General features: G+C 35.6%; 2 protein-coding genes across 2 annotated transcripts in view; one reads left to right on the top strand and one right to left on the bottom strand.

Annotated features, from left to right (window-relative positions):
- Positions 1 to 1,018, top strand: part of rlf (RLF zinc finger) — a 13,551-nt gene extending 12,533 nt beyond the window's left edge. Inside the window, exon 9 of the mRNA XM_073826564.1 lies at positions 1,009 to 1,018. Within this exon, the coding sequence (XP_073682665.1) occupies positions 1,009 to 1,018 (10 nt within the window). The remainder of the gene's footprint in view (positions 1 to 1,008) is intronic.
- A 2,092-nt stretch (positions 1,019 to 3,110) lies between these two features.
- map4k3b (mitogen-activated protein kinase kinase kinase kinase 3b) lies at positions 3,111 to 24,473 on the bottom strand. Its single transcript, XM_073827456.1, has 33 exons — positions 24,278 to 24,473; positions 21,413 to 21,470; positions 21,096 to 21,186; positions 20,365 to 20,429; positions 18,762 to 18,817; positions 18,631 to 18,678; positions 18,288 to 18,330; positions 18,130 to 18,202; positions 17,921 to 18,052; positions 17,691 to 17,753; positions 17,504 to 17,585; positions 17,289 to 17,405; positions 16,846 to 16,924; positions 16,671 to 16,729; positions 16,541 to 16,581; positions 13,932 to 13,970; positions 13,595 to 13,648; positions 12,461 to 12,515; positions 11,194 to 11,368; positions 10,144 to 10,214; positions 9,632 to 9,673; positions 9,351 to 9,435; positions 9,163 to 9,242; positions 8,827 to 8,887; positions 8,600 to 8,717; positions 7,606 to 7,664; positions 7,388 to 7,491; positions 7,131 to 7,302; positions 6,930 to 6,998; positions 5,995 to 6,087; positions 5,817 to 5,887; positions 4,913 to 4,968; positions 3,111 to 4,830 (listed from the first exon to the last, which is right to left on the bottom strand). Exons 1-33 carry the CDS (start codon positions 24,371 to 24,373, stop codon positions 4,743 to 4,745), a joined length of 2,595 nt encoding a protein of 864 aa, XP_073683557.1. The 5' UTR covers positions 24,374 to 24,473; the 3' UTR covers positions 3,111 to 4,742.
- Positions 24,474 to 25,444: the final 971 nt, after the last annotated feature.

The raw sequence follows: 25,444 nt of genomic DNA on the forward strand, positions 1-25,444 counted from the left end.
TTTCATTCAGGTCCTGACAAAAATCCAGGGTTTAAAACTGCGGTTAAGGAGATACTCTATCGTTTTAATGGCGTGTGATCTTACTTAAAGTTTTTAAATGCATGTTAGAGGTAGACACGACATGCTAAATTTGCGCATTCAGCTAAACAAAACATGATCTCGCTACTTTGACACAAAAAGAACAGTTAGTATTCAGATACGATGACAACTGAGAACTGATGACAATGCTAGAAAGCTTCACAGACAGCTGCATTCTAAAAAGAGCGCTTTTTCGGACTTTCTATTTCGTATTTACACATACTGCATTCATAAGACAATGTTATCTCTATTCGGTTTTCCGTAAGCCTGATAAATAGCATTTCTTTATCTGTTATACTCTTACTATTGACAGCACAGCCAGTAATTGTGCACTCACCCATTAACACACACACACACAGCACGCGGAGAAAAGCACACGTGAGCAAACGTATTGTGCAAACCTTCAATAACAGTGCTTGGTAATGAACTAAAACATGACACTTGGCCCTTGTGCATAAATAATGAAATATAAAAACTATAAAATCACTCCATTCCCATTAAGTGGCTCATGATGATGTGCGCGACGTTGTTACAGTATCAGGCGGCATGAACAATCATATTGCGGTATTATCATGGCTTCTTAGACATTGTACTACAGTAATACCATGATATTGTTTGAAGCACCATGATATATATATATATATTATATATATATATATATATATATATATATATATATATATATATATATGGTACCACTACTATCCACCTTTTTCGCAGCCATTTGTACATTTTACGGGTCTGGCTTCTGGTCTCATCCGCGTCCAGCTATTTTTAGCTGTACAAAAAAGCTTTGGCTGCTTGATATTGCAAATTGCTGTGTCTTACCATATTATTTTAATGTATTGTCTTAATTATGAACACATTGGCTTGTAGTGCAAACAGTTTTACGGTTTACAGCATGTTATTCTTCTCATTATTTCCCTGTAGCGGCAAATGAACCGGAAGTCTCACCCGTAAGCTTACTTGAAGAAAAAGGTGGATACCATGATACAGCCACAGTACTTTTTGTTAATAATGGAAATGAGAAATTAAGCATATCACTACAGTATGAATGATGAATGTATTTATATTGGCTGTTATTAATTTAACGATTCAATGCTTAAATAAACTGGATGTGGTAACAAAAAAAAAATCCTTCAGGATTTACCTCAGTTTGAGTAACATGAGTTGCAGATTAATGCAAGACGTAAGATGGTTTAAAGTGAACATTTAAACAGTCAAACAAAATGACTTTTACTTGTGGAACTCACTTCAGGCTTTTTTCTCTTCACAGAGAACGTTTTTGTATTTCTCTGCACTGCTTTTCATTGTTTTTGTATGTAAACATGCTAACAGACATGGCCTTTACTCTTGTGCCTATCGTAGCATCTTGCTCAAGCTAAAAGAAAATGTGTTAAAGAAAACGTGTCTCTAGACATTGCTGAAGTTTTTTTTTTTTTCATTCAACTGCCCTGTGTCTTTTGGTAAATGCAAAAATGCATTCTGTCTGAATTATTGACATTAATAATTTATAAAACAATAGAAACACCTGCGCTAAGGTTCCATAGTTTGTTATTGTGCTGTTAATAGGGAAATGTGAATGAGACAAAACTTTCTGAATTGACCCTTCGCAAAGACCCGTCCCCCTTCGTTACTGTTGTTATTTCTGACAAACCATGGCGCTCTAATTTGGTTCTTTTTCAAACAAATAATACCACTGTGAGGCTCTTAAATGTGTTTTGGCAGCATGTTAATTGATATACATATGTGACCCTGGACCACAAAACCAGTCTTAAGTCGCTGGGGTATATTTGTAGCAATAGCCAAAAATACATTGTATGGGTCAAATTTATCGATTTTTCTTTTATGCCAAAAATCATTAGGAAATTAAGTAAAGATCATGTTCCATGAAGATTTTTTGTAAAATTCCTACTATAAATATATCAAAATGTAATTTTTGATTAGTAATATGCATTGTTAAGAACTTAATTTGGACAACTTTAAAGGTGATTTTCTCAGTATTTAGATTTTTTTGCACCCTCAGATTCCAGATTTTCAAATAGATGTATCTCGGCCAAATATTGTCCTATCCTAACAAACCATATAACAATAGAAAGCTTATTTATTGAGCTTTCACATGATGTATACATCTCAGTTTTGTAAAATTTAACCTTATGGCTGGTTTTGTGGTCCAGGGTCACACACAAGATATATATATATCTTCCTGTTTACGAATTATAGCGTGAAATAAACATGAATGAACATCAGAAGGTATCTTGTCAATCACAGAATGATGTCAATACAGACATTTTGTCAAGTTCAAGTCCAATGACATTAAAGGGTTAGTTCACCCAAAAATGAAAATTAGCCCATTATTTACTCACCCTCCATGCATCCTAGGTGTATATGACTTCCTTCTTCCAGACGAATCAACTGGAGAGTAAAAATTATCCAGCCATTTCCAAGATTTAGAATTGCATAGACGAGGGTTTCTCTTCATCATTCCAAAACAAGTCCAATAAAGTGCATCCATCCATAATAAAAAGTGCCTCACATGGCTCCAGGGGGTGAATAAAGGCCTCCTGTAACAAATCGATGCTTTTTTGTAATAGAAATATCCATATTTAAAAAGGAAATCACTTTTATCTAGCTTGCGCCAGCTGATCCTACACGGAAACAGTTCCAGGCAGATGATGTAGGACGTCAGTGTTGCAAACCAACATTTGTTTACAGAAGCAAAGGAAGCAAAGCTTCTTTAGTTTAGCAAACCAGTCTCCTCTTTGTTTATATCAAAATCCTCCAACATTGTTATTTACAAATGCTCATTTTGAACTTCTAATTCATGACCGGTGCTGTGTTTACCTCTCTCCATGGCGCGTTCTGGAGAGAACTGCTTCTGTGTACAACCAGCGGGCGCAAACTAGATTAAAGTGATTCTTATGTTTTATATATGGATATTTTTCTTACAAAAATGCATCGATTCACTACAGGAGGTTTTTCACCCCCCCAGAGCCGCGGGGGCACTTTTTTATTATGGATGGATGGATGGACTTTATTGGACTTGTTTTGGACTGATAAAGAGAATCACCATATGCAATTCTAAAGCTTGAAAATGGCAGGATACTTTTTAATATAACTCCGATTGGATTCATCTGAAAGAAGGAAGTCATATACACCTAGGATGCCTGGAGGGTAAATAAATGGCTAATTTTCATTTTTGGTTGAACTAACCTTTTAATCTAATCTGGTTTGTCAGACAAAATGGCAGATTCGGCATTATGATTGGTCAGACCGCCTTGCAATCAAACTCCCTGCGAAGGGTCAATTACCTTGAAAAGCAGTTCCATGTACAGTTGTTCAGCTAATTTTTGTGGACAATATCCATTTTAATAAGATTTCTCATTAGGGTGAAAGATTTCTGCACACAGATTTCTCATCAGGTTAACATTACTCTTAATTTGCTCCCCTGACCAACAGAAAATTGCTTTGTTTGAAAGTGACTTTAAAAGTGCTTCATGTATCTCCACACATGACAATGGACTTTTTCCACCGACACAGAAATGCGACTGCACTCTTATGATAAAAGGAGACGCCAAAAGAGGGAAATGTGAAGGAAGATGTGGTTAGACTTATGGTTGGTTCACACAGCGTGTTTTTGCATTCCACTCTGCTGTTTTTAAGTGTTTTTCTATGTAAACACATTCTTGTGTTCTTCTATTTTTAAATGCAAGAACACGTTGTGTGTGAACTGTATTAGTATGACACAGAGAGGAGCTGTTTACAGGCCTGCGTCACAGCAGTAAGCTACAAAGCTAACAAGGTGGTACAACACCTGCAAATCATGCCAGATATAAAAGCCATGTTATTTGTGTCGTCTTTTAGACAACTGTTGTGTTTTCACATTAGTTATCTTAGCCACACAGAACTGATGGTTGTGTATCAAGGTGTCTCTGAAGAGTTTAGTTTGCACTGTTTTGAGCATTGAAATGCATCTATCCACCTTTTTTTCCCATAAGAGTGAGTGCGGCCATTTGTAAATTTTATGGGTCTGGCTTCCGGTCTCATCCGCATCCAGTTATTTTTACCAAACAGGTCATTTTGCAGCTTAATTTTGCAAATTGTTGTGTCTTACAATGTTATTTTAATGTATTATCTTAATTATGAACACACTGGTTTGTAGTGTAAACGGTTTTACTGTTTACTGCACGTTGTTAGTCTTTTAATTATTTCCATATAGCGGATAATGAACCGGAAGTCTCGCCCATAAGCTTACTTCCACGTTGAAAAAAAAAAAAGGTGGACAGTATACACACAGTTTGGCAGTACAAAAAATTACAGCCAAAACCGGTTACCAAAAAGATATATTGTATTAACTGGAAATTAATTTAAATTAAATTAATCGCCGTTACATGCTATGCGAATCTATCACGCATATTAAACGGTCTACCTACATCTGTACTGAGTTATCGATTTTATATCGATACGAGGTACCAGGGGATGGTATTATATCCAACCAAAAATTGGTATTAAAGTCTATGTAGTGTTTAAGTCTTTGAGTATGTTTTTTTTTTCCTGTGTAGTGTTTTGTTCAGTAGCTTAATAAATGAAAATGAGGTGTATAAGTCTCAGAAACATGTACTTTGTAGCGTGCATTATGTAGTGTGTGTTAAGGCAGTGTGTTGTCAGTAGCTGTTCTCGTGGCCTGCGAGGATGTACAGATTACTTTGAGCTGTAGGGTCTTCCGTCGGTTTGCTTTCCAACACCACCACTCTGAAAAAGAGAGAAAAATGCTTGTAAAAACAGTGTTGACCATGACACATTAGTGGTACAATGTGTGCTGGTGAGCTCTCACCTGTCTGCACCCAGCAGCCTGTAGGTTCGCGAGTTATCAGCGATCTCCTGAGTAATCTAAAGCAGAGCATAGCAGTTAGCATTAATCACTCATCTATTAACAATAGACCTTGTTTTGCCTACAAAATTTGGCTAATGTGACCGCACATGAAAGTTAAGAGCACTTTTTACCGACTATCTACACTACCAGTCAAAAGTTTTTGAACAGTAAGACCTTATGTTTTTATGTCTCTTCTGCTCACCAAGCCTGCATTTATTTGATCCATGGTACAGCAAAAGCAGCAATATTGTGAAATATTTGTACTATTTAAAATAACTGCTTTCTATTTGAATAAATTTTAAAATGTAATTTATTCCTGTGATCAAAGCTACATTTTTAACATCATTACTCCAGTCTTATATTTATAATGTTACAAAAGATTTTCAGATATATTTCAGATAAGTGCTGTTCTTCTGAACATTCTATTCATCAAAGAAACCTGTAAGAATTCTACTGTGCTGTTTTCAGCATAATAATAATAAATGTTTTTGAGCAGCAAATCAGAAAATTAGAATGATTTCTGAAGGATCATGTGACTCTGAAGATTAGAGTAATGATGCTAAAAATTCAGCTTTGAAATCACAGGAATAAATTACATTTAAATATATTAAAACATGTATTAAAATAAAATACAAATATTTCACGATTTTACGGTTACAATGCAGGCTTGGTAAGCAGAAGAGACTTATTTAAAAAACTTTTGACTAGTAGTGTAGATCAGTGGTACATCACAGAGTTGCAAGCATTAAACTAGTAAAATTTACTTTTGTATGATAAGCTATTTTGATCACCATAAAATCTGGTTCCTAAATGCAAAACTACCTGAAAACCACCAATTTACAAGAACCAATGTCCCAACACACACCTCACTGTTTTTAAAGCTTCTTCCCTGCATTCCATGTTTCCAGAACGCCAAAACACTGTCCTGCAGACACACTTGAAAAAAAAAAAAGAATAAATTATTAAGACAAATACATTTTTAATTAAAACATAAAGCACACAATGAGTTCCCCACCTCAGTCTTATATTATTTTAGTTCTCACCTATTGCCTCAATCTGGAAGTTGAAGGTGAGTTCAGTTGACAGCTTTCTGTTGGATTTTAACCTGCCCTGTAAATTCACCAACTTTATACACCCTGCAAAATACAGAAACAAATTATGAGTAATGACATGATACTGCTGGATAAAGAAAATGCAAGAGCCTGTGGAGATGCTTGTTTGAACATGTATCTGTGCAGCAGGTACTGACAAATACCAGAAAAAGATCCTGTGTAAATTCAGAAACCATTATAGCTTGATTTTTTTCAGGAGACAGGTTAATGTCCATGTGATTTTATCACATTGTTGCTTCAAAAATTACTGTAATACACAGCTATTAACTATATTTGGAAGAATTGATTATACTATTATAATTATTATAACCAACTCTTCCGGATAATATAGGTAGTGTATATAAATTCATACATAAAACAAAAGTGAATCATTATTACATTATTTAAACTGTTCTAATATGTGACTCTGGACCACTATACCAGTCATAAGGGTCCATATTCTGAAATTTAGATTTATACATTATCTGAAAGCTACATAAATAAGCTTTCCATTCATGTATGGTTTGTTAGAACAATATTTGACCGAGATACAACTATTTTAAAATCTGGAATCTGAGGATGCCAAAAAATCGAAATACTGAGAAAATCACATTTAAAGTTGTCCAAAAATCAAAACTTAAGTTTTAATATATTTATGATAGGAAATTTACAAAATATCTTCTTGGGACATGATCTTTACTTGGCAAAAAAGAAAAATAGATAATTTTGACCTAATGTATTTTTGGCTATTGCTACAAATATACCAGTGCTACTTAAGATTGTTTTTGTGGTCCAAGGTCACACACATATGTAATAAGAGCAGAGTATTATATTAAATATAAACATAAATATGATATTATTTATTATCATAAAAATAAATAACTTACGATCTAGACAAACTAGGACAGTATCTCTCTCCAGCTGAGTCACATGAATGACGCATGTCTGAGGTGTTTCTGGAAACACACAACACAACACAACAAGGGTTCATACAAGTCTCAAGAGCAACAATTTAAAAACTCCAAACATGTTCTTTCAAAAAGTCATTTACATTTTGAATTGAGACACAGTGAAACTCTGATACTAACCGGGCTCTGTGAATGCTGGGTTGGCAGCATTGGCATCAACAGTGCCAAACGTGACCACCTGATCAGGATGGCTTCCTTTACTGACCGCCACACAAACCAGTGGATAATGCTGCTCAGGAACCACCAACATCTCAAAGACTTCTAATGGACACGGCAGGGTGAGGTCTATGCTCTGGACAGACACAAAAACACAGGATTACATTGTGCATGGACGCACTTTTTTGTTTTTCAATGTGATTTCTCTTTCTCTCACTTACCTTTATCAGCATGAAGCGCTGCATGGCTTCCACCCATTCGAACAGCATTACGCTGGACTGGAAAGCTCCACATAAGTACTTGTGACCGGTGTACGGGTTTCGCACTAAAAATATACAGAAGATTGTTTAATTTTTGACAGTATTTAAAATAAAAAATATGTGTTCTGGTAATACAATTTGGTAGGCATTTTAACACAAAACAGTGTGTTTATACTGACCTACACAACATTTCTGACAACCCCTTGTTTCTGGTATTTTATTGGACACAGTAAACTTCCTGAAAGAAAGGCATTGACATAACAGAACTAAATTCAAAATAAAGAGATTTTATAGGATGTACAGAAAACAAAGTTTAGACTACAAAACTGCCCTCCAAAGGCAAAGCGCAGTAACTACACATTTGGTCAAAATTGAGTTAAGGCTTAAAATAGACTTTGTGACAACTGTTTTGTCTTGTGGCAACGTATCCTGGTTAAATTGTGTCCCGTTTCAGAGATGAGAGATGAGAGCTGGAAATGTAAGGAAGAAGAGGGCACTTATTTACATATGATTTGGGAATGCTCTTTAGTTCAGCCATTCTGGCATAAAACTCTGAGAATACTTGAAGAATGGTTGGGCTTTAACTTACCGGTAGAACCACAATTATGCCTTCTTGGAGATAAGTCAGTTGTACCTAATATAGCAAAAAATGCATTTACCCTTGTTAAGATTGGCTGTGTCACAGCTGCCAGGATGATTTTACGCAATTGGAAATGCCCCAAAACCCCGGATCTGAAAGAGTGGATCGATGGGATGATTGAAATCGCATCATATGAGTGCATGTTGGGAAGATTGCAGGGTGAGAAAGAAACGAGAAAAACATGGGAAGATTTCTGGCAGCATATAAAAATGGTGTGAAGAGCCGAACTCTGTAACAACTGCTTTTCCATGTTTTGTTATGTTGATGGTGACTAGTGGCTGAAAATGTGACTGATTGGAAAGGAGAATATTGAATATTGTGATGTATGAAGTTTTGACTGTTGAACAATAAAAAAGTTGAATTCTAAAGAGATGAGAGATGAGAGTTTCAACATGTTTGACTAGCTGGTGAAAAAAACTTTAAAGGCGTTTTTCTCAGTTTCAGTGTTGGCGTAGTTACTGCACTTTGCCTTTGGAGGGCAGAAAACTACACAAATATATAGTTTATAGTAAAAATATTAGTCTGAATCATACCGTGGGATGATTTTGTCTGGAAGTTTGTGTGTTGGTATGGCAACAGGTAACTTCTGCATTTGTCGAGCTTGCTCAAAGAGCCCCTGCAGGTTGTAAGAGTACAGCTGAGATGCTTTACCTGTGGAAAACATGCATAAATGTGGACAGAATTACATTTTGGTGAAGCTAAACCATTAAAATATCTTTCAAATGCATGGTCAATCTTTTCCTTGTTGGTTTTAGCTCACCTGATATTGAAAGCAGCCAGTTGTTCATTACATACACCCACGTGCACCTCCGTGGAACCAACTGTGTGTGATTCAATGAAATAAAATATAAAACAAAACAATATTCAAATGATAGCTCAATGTGATTAATTTCCTTTCAGAGCAAATACATAATTATTGAATAAAAATAGAAAATCAATTTATCATTTTTATTATACATTTTATAAATACTGATGATATTTTTTTCATTTTCATATTTCTAGCATTAAAGATTGAAAAAGCTAAAAAAATCAATTAAAATTATTCCTAATTTTGAACCTCCACATCAAAAGAAAACCATAATAAAAAGGCCCTGACCTGTTCCATTGAGCTCTCATGGATTTCATTCAGATTGAGGGTATAAATTCCTTCCTCTGCACCGAAAATCAGATACTGATCTGAAAGACAGTCATAAGGGAAGCTTATAAAAACATCATTATGATAATTATGTCATTTCGGAGCATTTGAATTGAGCATGCATGAGCTTTGCATAAACTGTTTCTTACCTCTGGTGTTTGGGTTGATCCAGGAACAGGCACAGTGAATCTTTAGGGGACAGCCGTTAAACACTTTAGAGAAACAAGCTCCCATCTGCAAAACAGAAAGAGAGATCAACATCATGGCAGCAGGGCTGAGTTTGAATGGTCTAAATTAAGTAGCTATGACATTTTTTTTAATCCAGGTGTGCTGATACATCTTTCATTGTTTGTGACAGATAGAAGGAAGGAAAAATAGTGAAAGACAGAGACATAAAGAAAAAAGCTTTTTCAAGTGCTGGATGACTCACATGTACTTTAGGAGTCGGTGGGAGGCCATTACTGAGCGGAAGCTACAAAAAGAAAAGCAGAATCACAGTTTACCAGAGCAGCATATCTTTGATTAAGTTATTTTTGTTTTCCCATTTAATCAGCGAATAGCAGACGCTCAACACACAATCATCTAACATTATGAAGTTATCTGACATTATGAAGATGAATTTGTTCTGACATAGTTTAACTCTGAGTTCTTTATTACCATTTTCTAAAATATAGCAAATAAACTGTGATAATGTGAGAAATGCTGAAGGTGTCTAAATAAATTTAGGTTTGACTGTAATTCATTTGTGACTATCAAGATGATTTTTTTTCTGATAAAGTTTAACTCTTGCGTTCTTTTCTACCATTTTCTAAACTGTAGCAAATAAACTGTGATACTGTGAGAAATGCTAAAGGTGTCTGAATACATTTTTGGTTTGACTGTACATCAAAAAAGCATAAAAATGTACAAATAAATAAATAATTATTAGAAGATAAACCATACCGTTAGATTACATGAAGGAAGGGAGGCCAGTTTTTCTTTATCTCCATTCTCTTGGACAGAAACTCCATTACCTGCACATAAACACTCACATTATATCATCTGTCTATCATGTGAAAACTGAAACCACAAAAAACAAATACACACCTACGAAACATGCTATATGCCTGGTTGAACTAATCATGCCTGCAGAAAGCAAGCAGTACATAGAATTTGTGTAAAAAAAAAAAAGTACTAATTCAGCTGTAATTGAGTTAATTTAGTAACTAAGTAATTCAGGTAATTCAGACTTGTGATTCATCATCCGCTACAGGTAAATGACTAGAAGAATAAAAGTAGTAAACTGTAAAACGCAATGCTATAAACCAGTATGCTTATGATAATGAAAAAATAATATGTTAACAAATACCAGTTTGCAATATCCCTCTGCTAAAAAAAATAGCATAAACCAGCCTAAGTTTGACTGATTTTAGCTAGTTTTCTAACCTGGTAACAGCTGGTTTTTCAGGCTCGTTTTAGAGGGGTTTGACCACAGTTTAACTGGTCAGCCTCAAAGACCAACTAAAACCAACTAAAACTAGCTGGACAAGTTTAACCAGCTTAAACCAGTCTAGCTAACCAAGTGGATAGTTCCAAGTAAGAACATGGTAGTTTACTGCATCCTGAGCAATCAAAAATCAAAGACTTGTGCTGTGCAAAGAGTATTTTGCACTACATTTTGGGGCATGTTTGTTGTCTTATGAGCATAATTTATTAAAACAACACAACATAATCTAATTACTACATCACACAGACCTATCTACGAAGCTCTCAACTAACCTATGGTGGAGTTACAGCTATCTATGTTGGGCGACTGAACTAAAGCCAAAATTATGGTATTTAAAAGCTTAAGAACTGGCAGAGCTGTCTACCAATCACAGGAGACCACGCTCAAGTGGGCGGTGCTTAGCTTACTTTGTTCTTCCAGTTGTTCAGCATGAAGCCATTCCCAGAACCTATAAATCCCATCATCCCCTGGTGGCTCTATCTGATCATGTTCAGATGGTTTGTTACCTAGACTACTACGCCTGTGTGGAGGCAGGCGAGGAGGTGGCGGTCTGGGGGGCACATAAGAAGCAGGCCGAACAGGAGTGGTGGAGCTTGCAGAAACTGGGGAACGTTTAATGGTCCCTTCTCCGGTATTGTCCTCTGAGGCGGTACTGTTCTGACCGGGAGACAGAAGCTTGGGCTAGGAAGTGATAAAGGGAAAAAGAGAAGTCAAAAACTGTCAAACGATTTCAAAAAATGCCATTCTACAGAACTGGTCCAAAGTCAGAGTTGGAAATGTTTTGGAAAGTGTTTTTTTTTTTTTTAAATGTGTTTGTACGCAAATTGTATATTATCTAAAGTACACATTTCTAGTAATTGTGCAGTTAATTCTCATATTATATTTTCAGAAAGTTTTGGAATATTTGTCCTGTCTCCAAATGTGTCACTACCGAAACACAGTAATAGTAATTTAATTAGAATTAGATGTTACTTACATCTACTTTGTAAATATATTTTTCTGCTATTTTATTTAAAAAATTTCAGAGGTAAATCCATAACAAATTTGACATTTATGAGATTTGTTGCATTTTGAATACAGTTTTTTCATCATACTGATTTCAAACTTCATTCATTAGTTTGTATATACATTGAACCAAAAACTATCATTACATCTTAGGTGATAATTCAGCATATTTTATTTTGGACAAAACATCCCATGTTTTGGTAGTGACAGTAATGCTTTGGTAGCGACCACATCAGATTACAGAATTTACATACTAAAACACAACTAAAAATAGCATAACTGTACTAAAATTTTGTTTATTTCCCCCAAATACGAGTATTATGTGTTCCCTTTTGTCACTGCCAAAACAATGAAGACATGTTTCGGTTGTTGCTGTTTCGGTAGTGAAAATTCTATGGGTTAACACCCCCAAAAAAATTAAGATGTCACTACCAAAACTCCACCAAATGTTTCGGTTGTGACTGTTTCGGTAGTCACACTCAAAAAACAAATGTTTCAGTAGTGACAATCATAGATATTTTTGAACCTAGCTCAAATATGCTAATCAGCACATGGTTAGCTAGCACAGTTCTGAACAGTGGTACACATATAAAAACTAAATGTTATGGAATAACTCATAAAAAAGTATGCTTAATTGCAGAAAAAAGGTGTTCGGTAGTGACGTTCCTTAAAGTTACAAACTGATTTTTCAAACTTTTGAACACATTTACCTCAAAATGATGAGTGACACAGGAATGGCCTGCATAGGAAAAGGTGTGTATGTTTTACCTTGGGCGGCAGAGGAGGTGGCACTTTAGGCCTCATGGTTGAAGTGGAGTTGCTGCTGTAGACACAGACACACAAATTTATTGTGATGATGATTTATAGCCATACTTCTAATCAAAAGGAGGTAACACAAAAACAGGATGCAAGGACCAACAGCACAGTTTCTTTGAAAGGTGGAAATGCATACAGGGATACAATCAGATGAAGAAAAAGACCTCATATGCAAAGTCAAAAACAGTAAAGAAAGTACGCAAGAATGGTCATGTGGACACAAGACACACAAACCAAGTGCTAAATATGCTCACATACACATAATCTATCCAATCCAGATCAGAGCTTGGGAATGTTTTGAACTTCTTAGAAATTGAAGCTCAAGGAAACTATAAGTAGAAGAAACACAATTCACAATTGTCCTCAGTTTGGACTTTGAGCTTCAAAGCTTCAAACTGACTAGAAATGAAAGTCCTGCTGTATATCTTGTGCTCTTCACCAATGTATTAAACAAACCAAAACAAAAGTCTTACTAAAACCCTACAACATACACAAAAATCTGCTTTTTATAACTATATTGTGAGTGGGTACTTGTCCCTGCAAACATCATTAGCACAATGCCAGGGTGATGATATCACTATCATCTTGCAGAAAGAAATTCTAAGTCTGATTTTAAGGAACATAGTAGTATATGCAATTGTATGAAAGTGGCATGAAACAGAAATTGTGATCATCTTTTCTCTCCTATTGTGATTTATATCACAATAGTGAGAGAAACACCTTATTAAACAAACTACTTGATTTTGTTCATAAGGAACTGATTGGTCATTTTTTTATGGCTGTGATCTCATGTTAGTAACAAGATGCTGTAGAGGAGGCTTTATTGCCTAGCTCTTGTGCCAATGCACACATTATATATATATATTAGGTTTTTCGAATAAAGATTACGAGGGCACATAAATTAAAAAATAATAATGATCATGCATTTGTGCACCAGCAAGCAACTGAAGACCAGACACACTACAAAACAAACCAGGCGCATCCTTCAGTCTCACATCCGGTTGACACTAACAGACAGGGAGTCACGGATGATCACAGGTGTTTTTGAATGATACACATCTCACATTACATCTTCCTCTCACTTACTGCAAATCATCACCTTCATCCTCCTCCTCATCCTCTAAATGTGTCACATGACCCCTGAGAGAAATGAAGAGGGTGAGGCTAAGAAGGTAGAGCAGCCAGAGAAGAATGCACAGAACACACACACACACACACACACACACACACACACACACACACACACACACACACACACACACACACACACACACACACACACACACACACACACACACACACACACACACACTCAGCAGTAAGAGCTTCCCAATGCCAAGCAGAGGAGATGAGACTGCAGAAGTTTTTAGATTGCATAGAGGTTTAGCTGGCCAATCAAAAGAGACAGTAGGAGGGGCTTTACCTTTGATTGAGCTCCTCAGCAACAGATTTTAACAGACTCCTATTAAAATAATAAATAGAAGACAAAACAGAAGTTCTTTTACACATATATACAAGATACACAAACATGTTTGTTTAAACTAGATATGGGTTCCAAACATTCATGCAACAACAAAACTATCTGATTAATGAAGTCAACTAGTTGTAGAGTGTATGATATAGTATAATATTAATTTTTGAAATTTCATTTTGATATACAAATGTGTCACAATGGACAACTTGTTGACCAACAACTAATTAGTTGATTAATGGGACCAACTAGTTTTTGACTTTCTTATTTTTTTGTAATTTTGTTGTTTTAAAAGTAGGGGAGGGTGACAACGGATGACTAGATGACCAACAACTGACTAGCTGATTAGTGATGTTGACTGGTTTTAGACTTTTTTAGAGTTATGTGAAACTAGGAATGGGTTATGATGGATTCAACTAATAATCCAACAACTGACTAGTTATTTACTCAGGTAGACTACTTTTAGTTTACTTATTTATTTTCAGTTTTTTTATTTTAATCTTGAGATGGGTCACAACTAGTACTGCAACAGGCAACTAGTCAACTAGTTTCAGACGTTCCTTTACTCATTTATTTTCCGTTTTCATTAGTTTCTTCATTTTTAGTTATGTTAAACTATGGGTCAAATTGGATTCAACTAATAATCCAATAACTGACTAGCTAATTAGTCTGGTTAACTAGTTTAAAGCGTTCATTTTCTTATTTATTTCCAATTTTGTTTTTTTAAACTAGAGATGGGTCACAACTAGTAATCCAAAAACCAAGCAGTTGATTGTTGTTAGGTTCAGACAATGTTTTTGACAATCCATTTTTGTTACTTTACACTAGGAATGGATCCCGACAGATAACCAATCACTTATTTATCTTTAAACTAACTAGTTGATTAAAGAGGTTGACTAGTTTTAGACTTTATTTATTTATTTTCAGTTATGTTAAATTAGGGATGGGTCATGATGGATTCAACTAATATTCCAACAATTAACTAGTTAATTAGTTTGGTCGACTAGTTTCAGACGTTCCTTTATTAATTTCTTTTTAATTTTAAACTAGGCATGGGTCCCAACTAGTAATCCAACAACCAACTTGTTAGTTTTTATGAGGTTCAGACATTGTTTTTGACAATCCATTTTTTCCAATTGTGTTACTTTACACTAGGAATGGCTCCAGACAGATGACCAATCACCTATTTATCAATCAAATAACTAGCTGATCAATGAGGTTGACTAGTTTTAGACTTTCCGTACTTGCTTTATTTTCAGTTGTGTTAAACTAGGGATGGGTAATTATGGATTCAACTAATAATCCAACAACTAGTTATTTAGTCAGGTTGACTAGTTTCAGACCAACCTTTACTTATTTATTATTAGTTTTGTACTTCAAACTAGGGATGGGTCACAACTAGTAATCCAACAACCAACTAGTTGTATTTTGCATAAGGTTCAGATATTGTTTTTGGCAATCTATTTTTTGCCAGTTTTGTTACTTTAAACTAGGAATGGATCCAGACAGATGACCAATCACCTATTTATCAATCAAATAACTAGCTGATCAATGAGGTTGACTAGTTTTAGACTTTCCGTACTTGCTTTATTTTCAGTTGTGTTAAACTAGGGATGGGTCATGATGGATTCAACTAATAATCCAACAACTAGTTATTTAGTCAGGTTGACTAGTTTCAGACCTACCTTTACCTATTATCAGTTTTGTTACTTTAAACTAGGGATGGGTCACAACTAGTAATCCAACAACCAACTAGTTGTTTTTTTCATAAGGTTCAGATATTGTTTTTGACTATACATTTTTTGCCAGTTTTGTTACTTTAAACTAGGAATGGATCCAGACAGATGACCAATCACCTATTTACCCATCAGCTACATAGCTGATTAATGAGGTCGACTGGTTTTAGACTTTCCTTAATTTCTTTATATTCAGTTATGTTATGTCATGATGGATTCAACTAATAATCTAACAACTAGTTATTTAGTCAGGTCGACTAGTTTCAGACCTACCTTTACCTATTTATTTTAAACTAGAGATGGGTCACAATTAGTAATCCAACAACCAGCTAGTTGATTTTTGTAAGGTTCAGACAATCCATTTTTTTATCAGTTGTGTTACTTTACACTAGGAATGGATCCACACAGATGACCAATCACCTATTTATTTATCAGCTAACCAGTTGTTCAGTGAGGTTGACTAGTTTTAGACTTTCCTTAATTTCTTTATTTTCAGTTATGTTAAACTAGGGATGGGTCAGGATGGATTCAACTAATAATCCAACAACTGACTACTTTCAGATGTTACTTATTTATTTTAAAGTTTATTTATTTAAACTAAGATTGGGTCACAACTAGCAACCCAACAAGTTGTAAGGTTCAAAGATTGGTTTTGACACAGTTTTGTTACTTTAAACTAGGAATGGATTCAGACAGCTGACCAATCATGTATTTATCCATCAACTAACTAGTTGATCAATGAGATCGACTAGTTCAACTGTTCCTTATTCATTCATTCTTTCCTTATTTTGATAAACTCACAAATAAAGCATAACACACACTCACTTGTTATTTCCCAGAATGCTTTGGGGTTCTAATGGTAGATCCTACGTGAATCAAAAAGACAGACAAGTCAGACAAGTCATCAAAACAAACACACCGAACAGCAATAAATCAATGACGTATTGTCACAAACCATCTCATGATGCGGTTCGGTTTCTTTTCTCAAAGGTGGGTCAAACTTCACCTTATCAACTATAAGAAAGACACACACAGAGACTTTAGATTTCTCTCTGTGCTTTTAAGAAGGCTAAGAATTCTTGTGCTTATTTCAGTTCAGTGAGTCAAAGGCTAATTGAGACATGACTTACAGTTAATCTCAGACAGAGTCTTTCCATCTCGTGAGCTCCTGCTAGTTGAGCGGATTCGATGCGGAACAGACACGGGAGACTGCCAACACAGAGACCACAGGTACAGTTTTAAAACTTGAAAGCTATAACAGCTGAGTTACATACATATTGTTACAAGACCCTAATCTTTCCTCAAGACAACACTGCAAGTCACTGCCGTTTTGTGTTAAAACCAATAAACTCACATGCATTCACATACACACACAATCGCATATGCACACTGCAGCATGGGTAACCGACACACTTGTACCTGGCAGCTGGCAGAACCAACTATCTGCCCTCTCTTAGGATCTACATCTAAAGAAACAACCAATTAGAGTTAAATTTTTCAGTGTAAAGCCCTAACATGGTTTCCCACTGGTCAAAAGATAAAGGAAGAATCATATATATACACATGACATCACCTCTGGGTCAATGTCATCTTCCTCTGCATCACTGTGTGTGCTATGATCAGGGTTGTTGGCTTTGTCCAGTAGCTCAATGGCAAGAGTCCGGCTTAGCGGTTGGGTAACGAAAGGGTGCTGCAAAAGGAGAAGTGATGCAACAAAAACTTGTGGTGAATGATGGTGAACAACTAGAGCTGAACATCAATGTTCTCTAAAGGAAGGGCGAATCTTACCTGCAGTAATCTGTCAGCCGTTGGTCTCTTCTTGGGATTTTTGGTCAAAGCAATTTTCACAAAGTGGTGGAAATTATTTGTCCTTCATGAGCCAAAACAAAACACATGAGCCTTCTTAAAAAAAAAAAACTTCCCCACACTTTTGAACAAACTGTACTTTATATTGAACACATTTACAAATACTTACCACTTAACTTTGTCTTTCAGCTTAGGTGGTTGGAAACTGCTCTTGGTCATTAAGAAGAGTGCTCTAACAAGGGGAAACACAGCAAAATGGACTAAAATAAGTGTTGAACAGAGGGACAAAGCTAGAGAGTCAAAATACTAAAGGTGTCCTGTGCAACTACAAAATAATAACTGATTAAGCAGAATCTGACATGTGGAGTAACTGTGCAGTACAATTCACAGGGCACACACCTCATGGGGTGCAAGTCGAACATTGGTGGCTCTAACTCTGCCAGCTCAATAGCTGTGATGCCCACAGCCCAAATATCACACAGCTGATTGTAGCCACCTTTCCTCTCAACTGCTGCCACCTCAGGTGCCATCCTGCAGAGAAAGACAGAGAAATGAGTCCAATGACTAAAATTAAAACAAGCATGAGAGACAAAGGAAGACTGACATACCAATATGGAGTTCCAATGAAGGACTTTCTTTTTGCTAAAGTGGCTGATATCTGAGCTGAAACTCCAAAATCAGCTGGAGAGAGACAGATGGCAGTTGTGAGAGTCAAATTCTGATTAATTGGAAACTCCTAATGTGTTTCCACAAAGTGTTTTCTTACCTAGCTTAACGTAGCCGTTGTCTGTCAACAGTATATTTGCGCCCTATTAAACAAGAGCAGAGCCAGAGTGAGTAATTGTGAAAGATAACAACCCCTTTACATCAATCCTAATCATTTGTGATGGCTGAATAACTATTTGACTCAGACTAATTCACTAATGAATCATTTCGATTAATTTCATTAAACAAAACCGACTTAAAATTTCCATGTTATCAAGAACAGCATTATTCAAAAAATGAGCTTTGCATAAGTTAAGTGGGACATGAGCGCTAATTATGTCAACACTTTGAAGAATGGCCTCCTTAAAGTGAGATTTAATTGTGTTTTGACATCCAGTTTGTACCTTTATATCTCTGTGGATCTTGCCTTTGTTATGGAGATAGTAAACACCCTGAAATGAACACAAAATTCATATTACCACTTTAACCACTTCAATCAGTACTTTTAAACATTAGTAAGTGTGTATGTATGTACCTGCAGGGTCTCCCGACATACATACGCAATCTGGGATTCTGACAACGGCCCGGTAACTGTTAGACACAGATATACATGCATATGAGAGATACTGTTAAACAGTTTAAAGGGAATCCTGGGTATTAAGACTTGAATGGCTTAATGTTATGTAAATGATGTCTCTTACTGAAATATGTAGTAGAAAACCCATGAGAGATTTACGTTATTTTAAAAATCCACATCGTTTTGTATATATTTTGGACTATGGGATGCGCCATCTTTTGATGATGTGAAACGGTTGCACTCGGTGAGCTACTGGCGCTATTTTTATGGCAACACAACTCTGAAAACAAAATATTGATACAATGCCACATTGTGCAGCTTTTGGTTGTGATTTTTCTTTTTCTACCAATAAGCGTGTCTGTGTCAAAGAATAAAACTTCCTAAAGACCTGCGTCTTTGTTCTCTTCACTTTAGGCCTGATCCCTTTGAGGATTTTAGTAGACCACAGCTACTGAAAGAGCTTACAAACGGCAGAGATAAGAAACGCTAGATGCCATCCTGGCAGGATGTATACATGCATGATACTTGTCATGATGCTGAAGGAGTTTCTCAGTGCGGTTTCTCAGTTTCTCACTTCTTCAGTAGCTGTGGTCATCATATCAGTGTTTTATTTTCAGAGTTGCGTTGAAAATAGCAACAGGTAGCACCAAGCAGCTCACCAAGTGCAACCATTTCATGTCATAATGGCGCCCCCATAGTCCAAAATACGTATAAAACAATGTGAATTTCTTAAAGGAACACGCCACTATTTTTCTCTTTTCAAACTCCCCTAGAGTTAAACAGTTGAGTTTTAATGTTTTTGAATCCATTCAGCCAATCTCCAAGTCTGGCGGTACCACTTTTAGCATAGCTTAGCATAGATCATTGAATCTGATTAGACCGTTAGCATCTCGCTCAAAAATGACCAAAGAGTTTCAATATTTTTTCTATTAAAAATTTAAGGAACTATACTCTCATTCTGGAGTAATAATCAAGGAACTTTGCTGCTATACCATGGGTGCAGCAGGCGCAATGATATTATACCTACCTAGCTGGGGACTATTTTCAGGCGCTGCGTAATATCATTGCTCCTGCAGCACCCATGGTATGGCAACAAAGTTTCTTGAATATTATGCCGGAATGAGAGTAAAGTTCCTAGCCATATCAGCCTAGAAATGTGCAACTTTTAATTTTCCGTTGGATGTAACTATGTACAGAAGAGTCAAGTTTTAAATAGGAAAAATATTGAAACTCTTTGGTCATTTTTGAGCGAGATTCTATTGGTCTAATCAGATTCAATGATCTATGCTAAGCTATGCTAAAAGTGCTACCGCCAGACCCGGAGATTAGCTAAATGGTTTCGAAAATGGTAAAACTCAACTGTTTAACTCCAGGGGAAATTGGCCTATTTTCAAAAATAGTGGCATGTTCCTTTAAATAACGTAAATCTTTCATGGGTTTTCCACAAAATATTTCATATAAGAGAAGTCATTTACATTATATTAATACAAGTCTTAATACTCTTGGATCCCTTTAAGATGATAAATGCATTATAAACTCCTGTTTTGGTGACAGTAGTTACCATGGTAAATATCCTGGAGTGAGCCTCCACCACAGTATTCCATGCTGATCCATAATTTATCTCTCCTGAAACAGAGATATTAACACATCAAGTATCAGTTAGTCTTGTCAGGCTACTTCTGTCAACAACAGCTTAAAAGCAGTGCTTGTATAAATTTTGTTGTGACTCGTACTTCACAAGTTACTTAAAAATATCAACAGAGAAATGGATATTCAAATATTCAAAAGCTTGGGGTTGGTAAGATTTTAAAATATTTTTGAAAAAAGTCCATCACACTCACCAAGGCTGCATTTATTTGATCAAAAATACAGCAAAAACTAATATTGTGACATATTATTACAATTCATAACAACTGGTTTCTATTTTTTCATTTTATATTTTAAAATGTAGTTTAGTTAGTGATCGCAAAGCCAAATTTTCAGTAGCCATTACTTTAGCCTTCAGAAATCATTTATTGTTATTATCAGTCTTGAAAACAGCTAACAGTTGCTGCTTAATACTTTTCCGGATATCCATTTTCTGTGATGAATATAAAGATCCAAAGCAAAGCATTTATTTAAAAAAGAAAGCTTTTGTAAGATTATAAAATCTTTACTGTGACCCCAACCTTTAAATGATCATGTAGTGCTAGTGTGCAAAAAAATCAGCTACCCATACACTACATTATAAAATGTATAAAACACATTAAATAAAGCCAGAGCCAGTGTTTGATTACATGTGGGTACACGTACCTGAGGTAACTGCCAAAATATGCAACAATGTTTGAGTGTTTACAATCTTTCATCATAATAATCTCCTGCTGCACAACGTCAAAGTCCTCTCCTGCAAAAATCATATGACAAAATAATTCATTAAAGAAACATAAAGTGCAAACAGACCAAAACATGGAAACTGTGATTCTGCACTAAAAAGAGTGTGAACATGCTTCCTGTATGCACAATCACACCATTACAATGCATGAACACACCACAGTTGTAATATTTAACTATTCAAGTATAGATGGACAATGATAGGGCACAGTGTGTGCAGAAGCTCTGGGACGGCTCACCTGGCTCTAGTTTGATGACTTTGATAGCAGCCAGTTCTCCAGTGTTGACATTACGAGCCTGGAAATGGAAAGCATAAGAGTTGTGAGTCCATAAGCCCAGAAGGTGTGCAATAACATGATTATACTTGTTGTATGGATCTGACTCATGTTAAAAGATCTATCTGCTCCAACAACCCATTTAAATTGAGAGACAAACAGTTTCCAAAACATTCTCCTCATCCACCATTGTTTAGACATACAGACAGTGTCACACTAAATGAACACAACTAGTTGGTTGATATTGACTGCCAAAACAAAAACCTATGTTAAATGCTATTTAGAGAAAATTAAACCACAAAGGACATACATACAGTTGTCTCTGCACATTAAGCTGGTTTTTGGAGAAAGTATTTTTAATAGTGGTTGACCAATGCGAACTAATGCTTTAAATATCTGCAAAACCAGTGGCTGACATACAAAATAAAATGTTATGATAGCATACAAGATTGTTTAAATGAAATGAACACTCAAAAATAATTTTTGAACAGATATATTTCAGTTGCAATGACAAGTCTGTCCTAGACTAGCAAGGAAAGACGAACAACTTCTGTTTTGTGCCCAAATGGCCTGGGCTTTCACCTGACACTCAAATATTTTCAAATTAAACCACTTGATCGGTGTACACTACTAGTCAAAACTTACTTGAACAGTAACATTTTTAATGTTTTTTTAGTCTCTTCTGCTGCATTTATTTGATCCAAAATACAGCAAAAGCAGTAATATTGTGACCTATTTATACTATTTACAATAACTGCTTTCTATTTGAATATATTTTAAAATGTAATTTATTCCTGTGATCAAAGCTAAATTTTCAGCATCATTACTCCAGTCTTCAGTGTCACAAGATCCTTCAGAAATCATTCGAAAATGCTGATTTTCTATTCCAGAAACATTTAATATTTTCAATATTTAAAACGATGAATAGAAAGATCCAAAGATCAGCATTTATCTAAAACAAAAAGCTTTTGTAACATTATTCACTTGCTTGGAGTCAGTATATTTTTTTATTTTGGGAAAGATATTATAGAAAGTTAATACTTTTATTGAGCAAGGATGCTTTAAATTGCTCAAAAGTGATGATAAAGACATTTATAATGTTACAAAAGATTTCTATTTCAGATAAATGCTGAATTTTCTATTCATCAAAGTAACCTGAAAAAAATCTACTAAAAATAAAACTTTTCAACATAAAAAAATAATTCTTAAGCACCAAATTAGCATATTAAAATGACTTCGAAGGATCGTTTTACACTGTAGATGGCAGAAATGGCTCTTGAAATTTTAGCTTTGCCATCACAGGAGAAAATAACATTTCTAAATATATTAAAATATTTCACAATATTGACATTTTTACTAATGTTTTAAAAATCTTACCAACTCTCAAACAAACTTTCAAACAGTGTGTGTGTGTTTCTAGGAAATCCTGAAAAACACACTGGAGTATTTTGCATGTTCTCTCTCAAGTTAAAGCACAAACACACTCACAAAGGCTTCATCTATAAGACCGAACTGAGAGACATCTGTCAGCCAAACAGAAGTGAGCATGATGTCATCAGAGACACAAAGAGAAAGCGAGAGATTTTCCAACACTTTATCTCAGTTTTATATAGAATTCCGCTCGGCATTTCAAGCAATACAAAACAGAAGCAGCTGGTGAAACGTGTGTATTGATGTTCACAGCGCTGTGATGGCTGTCAAAAGTAGGACAAGGAGAACATCAAATAACTTTTACATGCACAAACGCAGTCACACAGTGCCTCTTAGATGGCAGTGAGGCATTTCACTGTCCTGTAATAATATGCTCAGGGCTAATTCTGCTTTAATAAAATTTTTAATTGATAAATCTAATCACGAAGGAACACATGTAAGGAATTAAAATTATACTGCAAGAATCAACCAGATTTGATTACAGACTACTAGAGCTAAACCTGGGCAAACGCTGCCAGGAAATTTGTGAGAGCACATCATATTTTCACACTGCTGAGTAGAGCTGAGGCCCAGTTTCAGGTCTCTGTAGAGTTGGCAGAAAAATATTTTGCTTGCTGGTTTATTCTGGTCTTACATTTCAGACATGTCAAGATGCAATTCTCCACCTACATCAAGGCTCTGATTGAGTGAACGTGTGTGAATTACATGGCATACACCCAACACACACTCTAACCCACGCACACTGTAAAGCCCCAGGAAGAGGGAACAATTACGAACAAACAGGATGGACATAGTTGTGGGCAAACACGCTCACACAGACACACTTGCAGTATAAAGTTCAGCCACTTCCTGTCACCAAAGGAAGTCGGACACATTTAATGTTTCTTAAGAAAATGATTGCACTAGCCCTCCCCCTTTGATCCTAAACACCTTGCAACAGCCCTCAGTAGTGACCATCTGCCACTGCACAGCCTCTCTGTAACATACCGGTCTATTCTTGCCTTTGTTTATGTCACATATCACATAAAGAGATGCAGGACTTTGAGTTTGACAGCCCTGCACTGGCTCTCTGGTGAAACAGACCTGCTAGGCCCAGTGCATTATGAAAACAAAGATCTCTACACCCTTTCAGGATATTGCACCATATCCGAGAGGCAAAATTGCTACAAAACACAGACAGACTCCGGTCCAGTATTAAAACACATCTGTTGTCTCCCGCATACACTGATAACATTGGTCACTAAGTGGCTGTGTCTTCATCCCTAGCGGGCTGTCTTTCTAGACAGCATTTTTGGATACCACAGACGCATTCTGTCCATGCGGAAAACATATATGATGCTCAAAAATGCAGTCTAGGTAGGTAGCTTGCTAGGTTTTGAGACCCAGTTTGAGCTTTACCTTGTACACATCTCCATAGGTTCCGCTCCCGATCCTCTGGATCAGCTCAAAGTCCTCCTGAGGGTTTCTGCGCGACAGATCCAGGCTTAAATTCATTGTGCGAGTCTCCGTTTGCGCCCTCCGGTTTGTTTACGTGTCCCCGATGTCAAAAACGGGATGGGGGTGATGATCGCAGAGACATACAGTAACGGAGGGATATGACGGTCCAGTCCCAACGAACTACAACAACATGGCCTCCTGTGCGCATGCGCAATGCGACTGGCTGACAACACAACAAACGCACTGAGGATGGAGAAATGTGTACATGTAATAAACCAGAAACAGCTTGCTTAAAGGCCACGCTAAAACGGATCAATATAATTTTAATAGACAAAATACCAAGTTATTTATCACTAGCATTCTTTTCAGGCAAAACATTTGAAACCAAACATAACAGCTGAAATTTTAATAAAATAGATATAGCCCAAGGAGTCAGGACAGTTGTTATTTTTAACTAAATTATAAATATAAAGGTATGTTCCAAAAAATAGAATATCGAGGGAAAGTCCATTTATTTCAATAATTTGTTTCAAAAAGTTAAACTTGTATGTTAGAGTTCACTACACACAAAGTACTGAGGACATAATACAATACATTAACACACCTTTTCAGAAGGCCATCATGTGTTTAAGATCCTTTTTTTATTGGTCACATGAAATATTCTAATTTTGTGAAATACTGGATTTGTTTTTGTTTTTTTGTCTTTAATCCATAATCATCAAAATTGCAACAAATAAAGGCTTGAAATATTTGACTTTGTGTGTAGTGAACTAATATAACATACAAGTTTCACTATTTGAAACAAATTATTGAAATAAATGGACTTTTCCTCGATATTCTAATTTTTTGGCACATACTTGTATAAATAAATCAATAAAAATCGTTTTTAGTCATTTTAAAAAGTTAAATAAAACGTAAATATTAGATGAAAAACTTAAAATAAATTTATTTATAAATTATAAATGAATTAATCCTGTGTAAATGTTAACAAAAACTAATAAAAATGACAAAAGCAAATCAAAATGACTTGAAGCTAAAGTGAAAAAGTAAAAGCTGAACATGTCAAGGATAAACTATAAATATATTTAAAAAAATCGTTTTAGTCATTTTAATAATAAGCTAAATAAA

The sequence above is a fragment of the Garra rufa genome, chromosome 21 (assembly GCF_049309525.1).
Source record: "Garra rufa chromosome 21, GarRuf1.0, whole genome shotgun sequence".
Classification (NCBI taxonomy): Eukaryota; Metazoa; Chordata; class Actinopteri; order Cypriniformes; family Cyprinidae; genus Garra; species Garra rufa.

What these genes read in the sequence shown, in the direction of transcription:
- map4k3b (XM_073827456.1), bottom strand. Translation starts at nt 24,373, where the DNA reads ATGAATTTAAGCCTGGATCTGTCGCGCAGAAACCCTCAGGAGGACTTT. An exon ending in GACTCTGTCTGAGATTAACT is followed by an intron (nt 16,730 to 16,845) that starts GTAAGTCATGTC and finishes TCTTTCTTATAG; the next exon opens with TTGATAAGGTGAAGTTTGAC. An exon ending in AGCGCTTCATGCTGATAAAG is followed by an intron (nt 7,303 to 7,387) that starts GTAAGTGAGAGA and finishes GTGTCTGTCCAG; the next exon opens with AGCATAGACCTCACCCTGCC.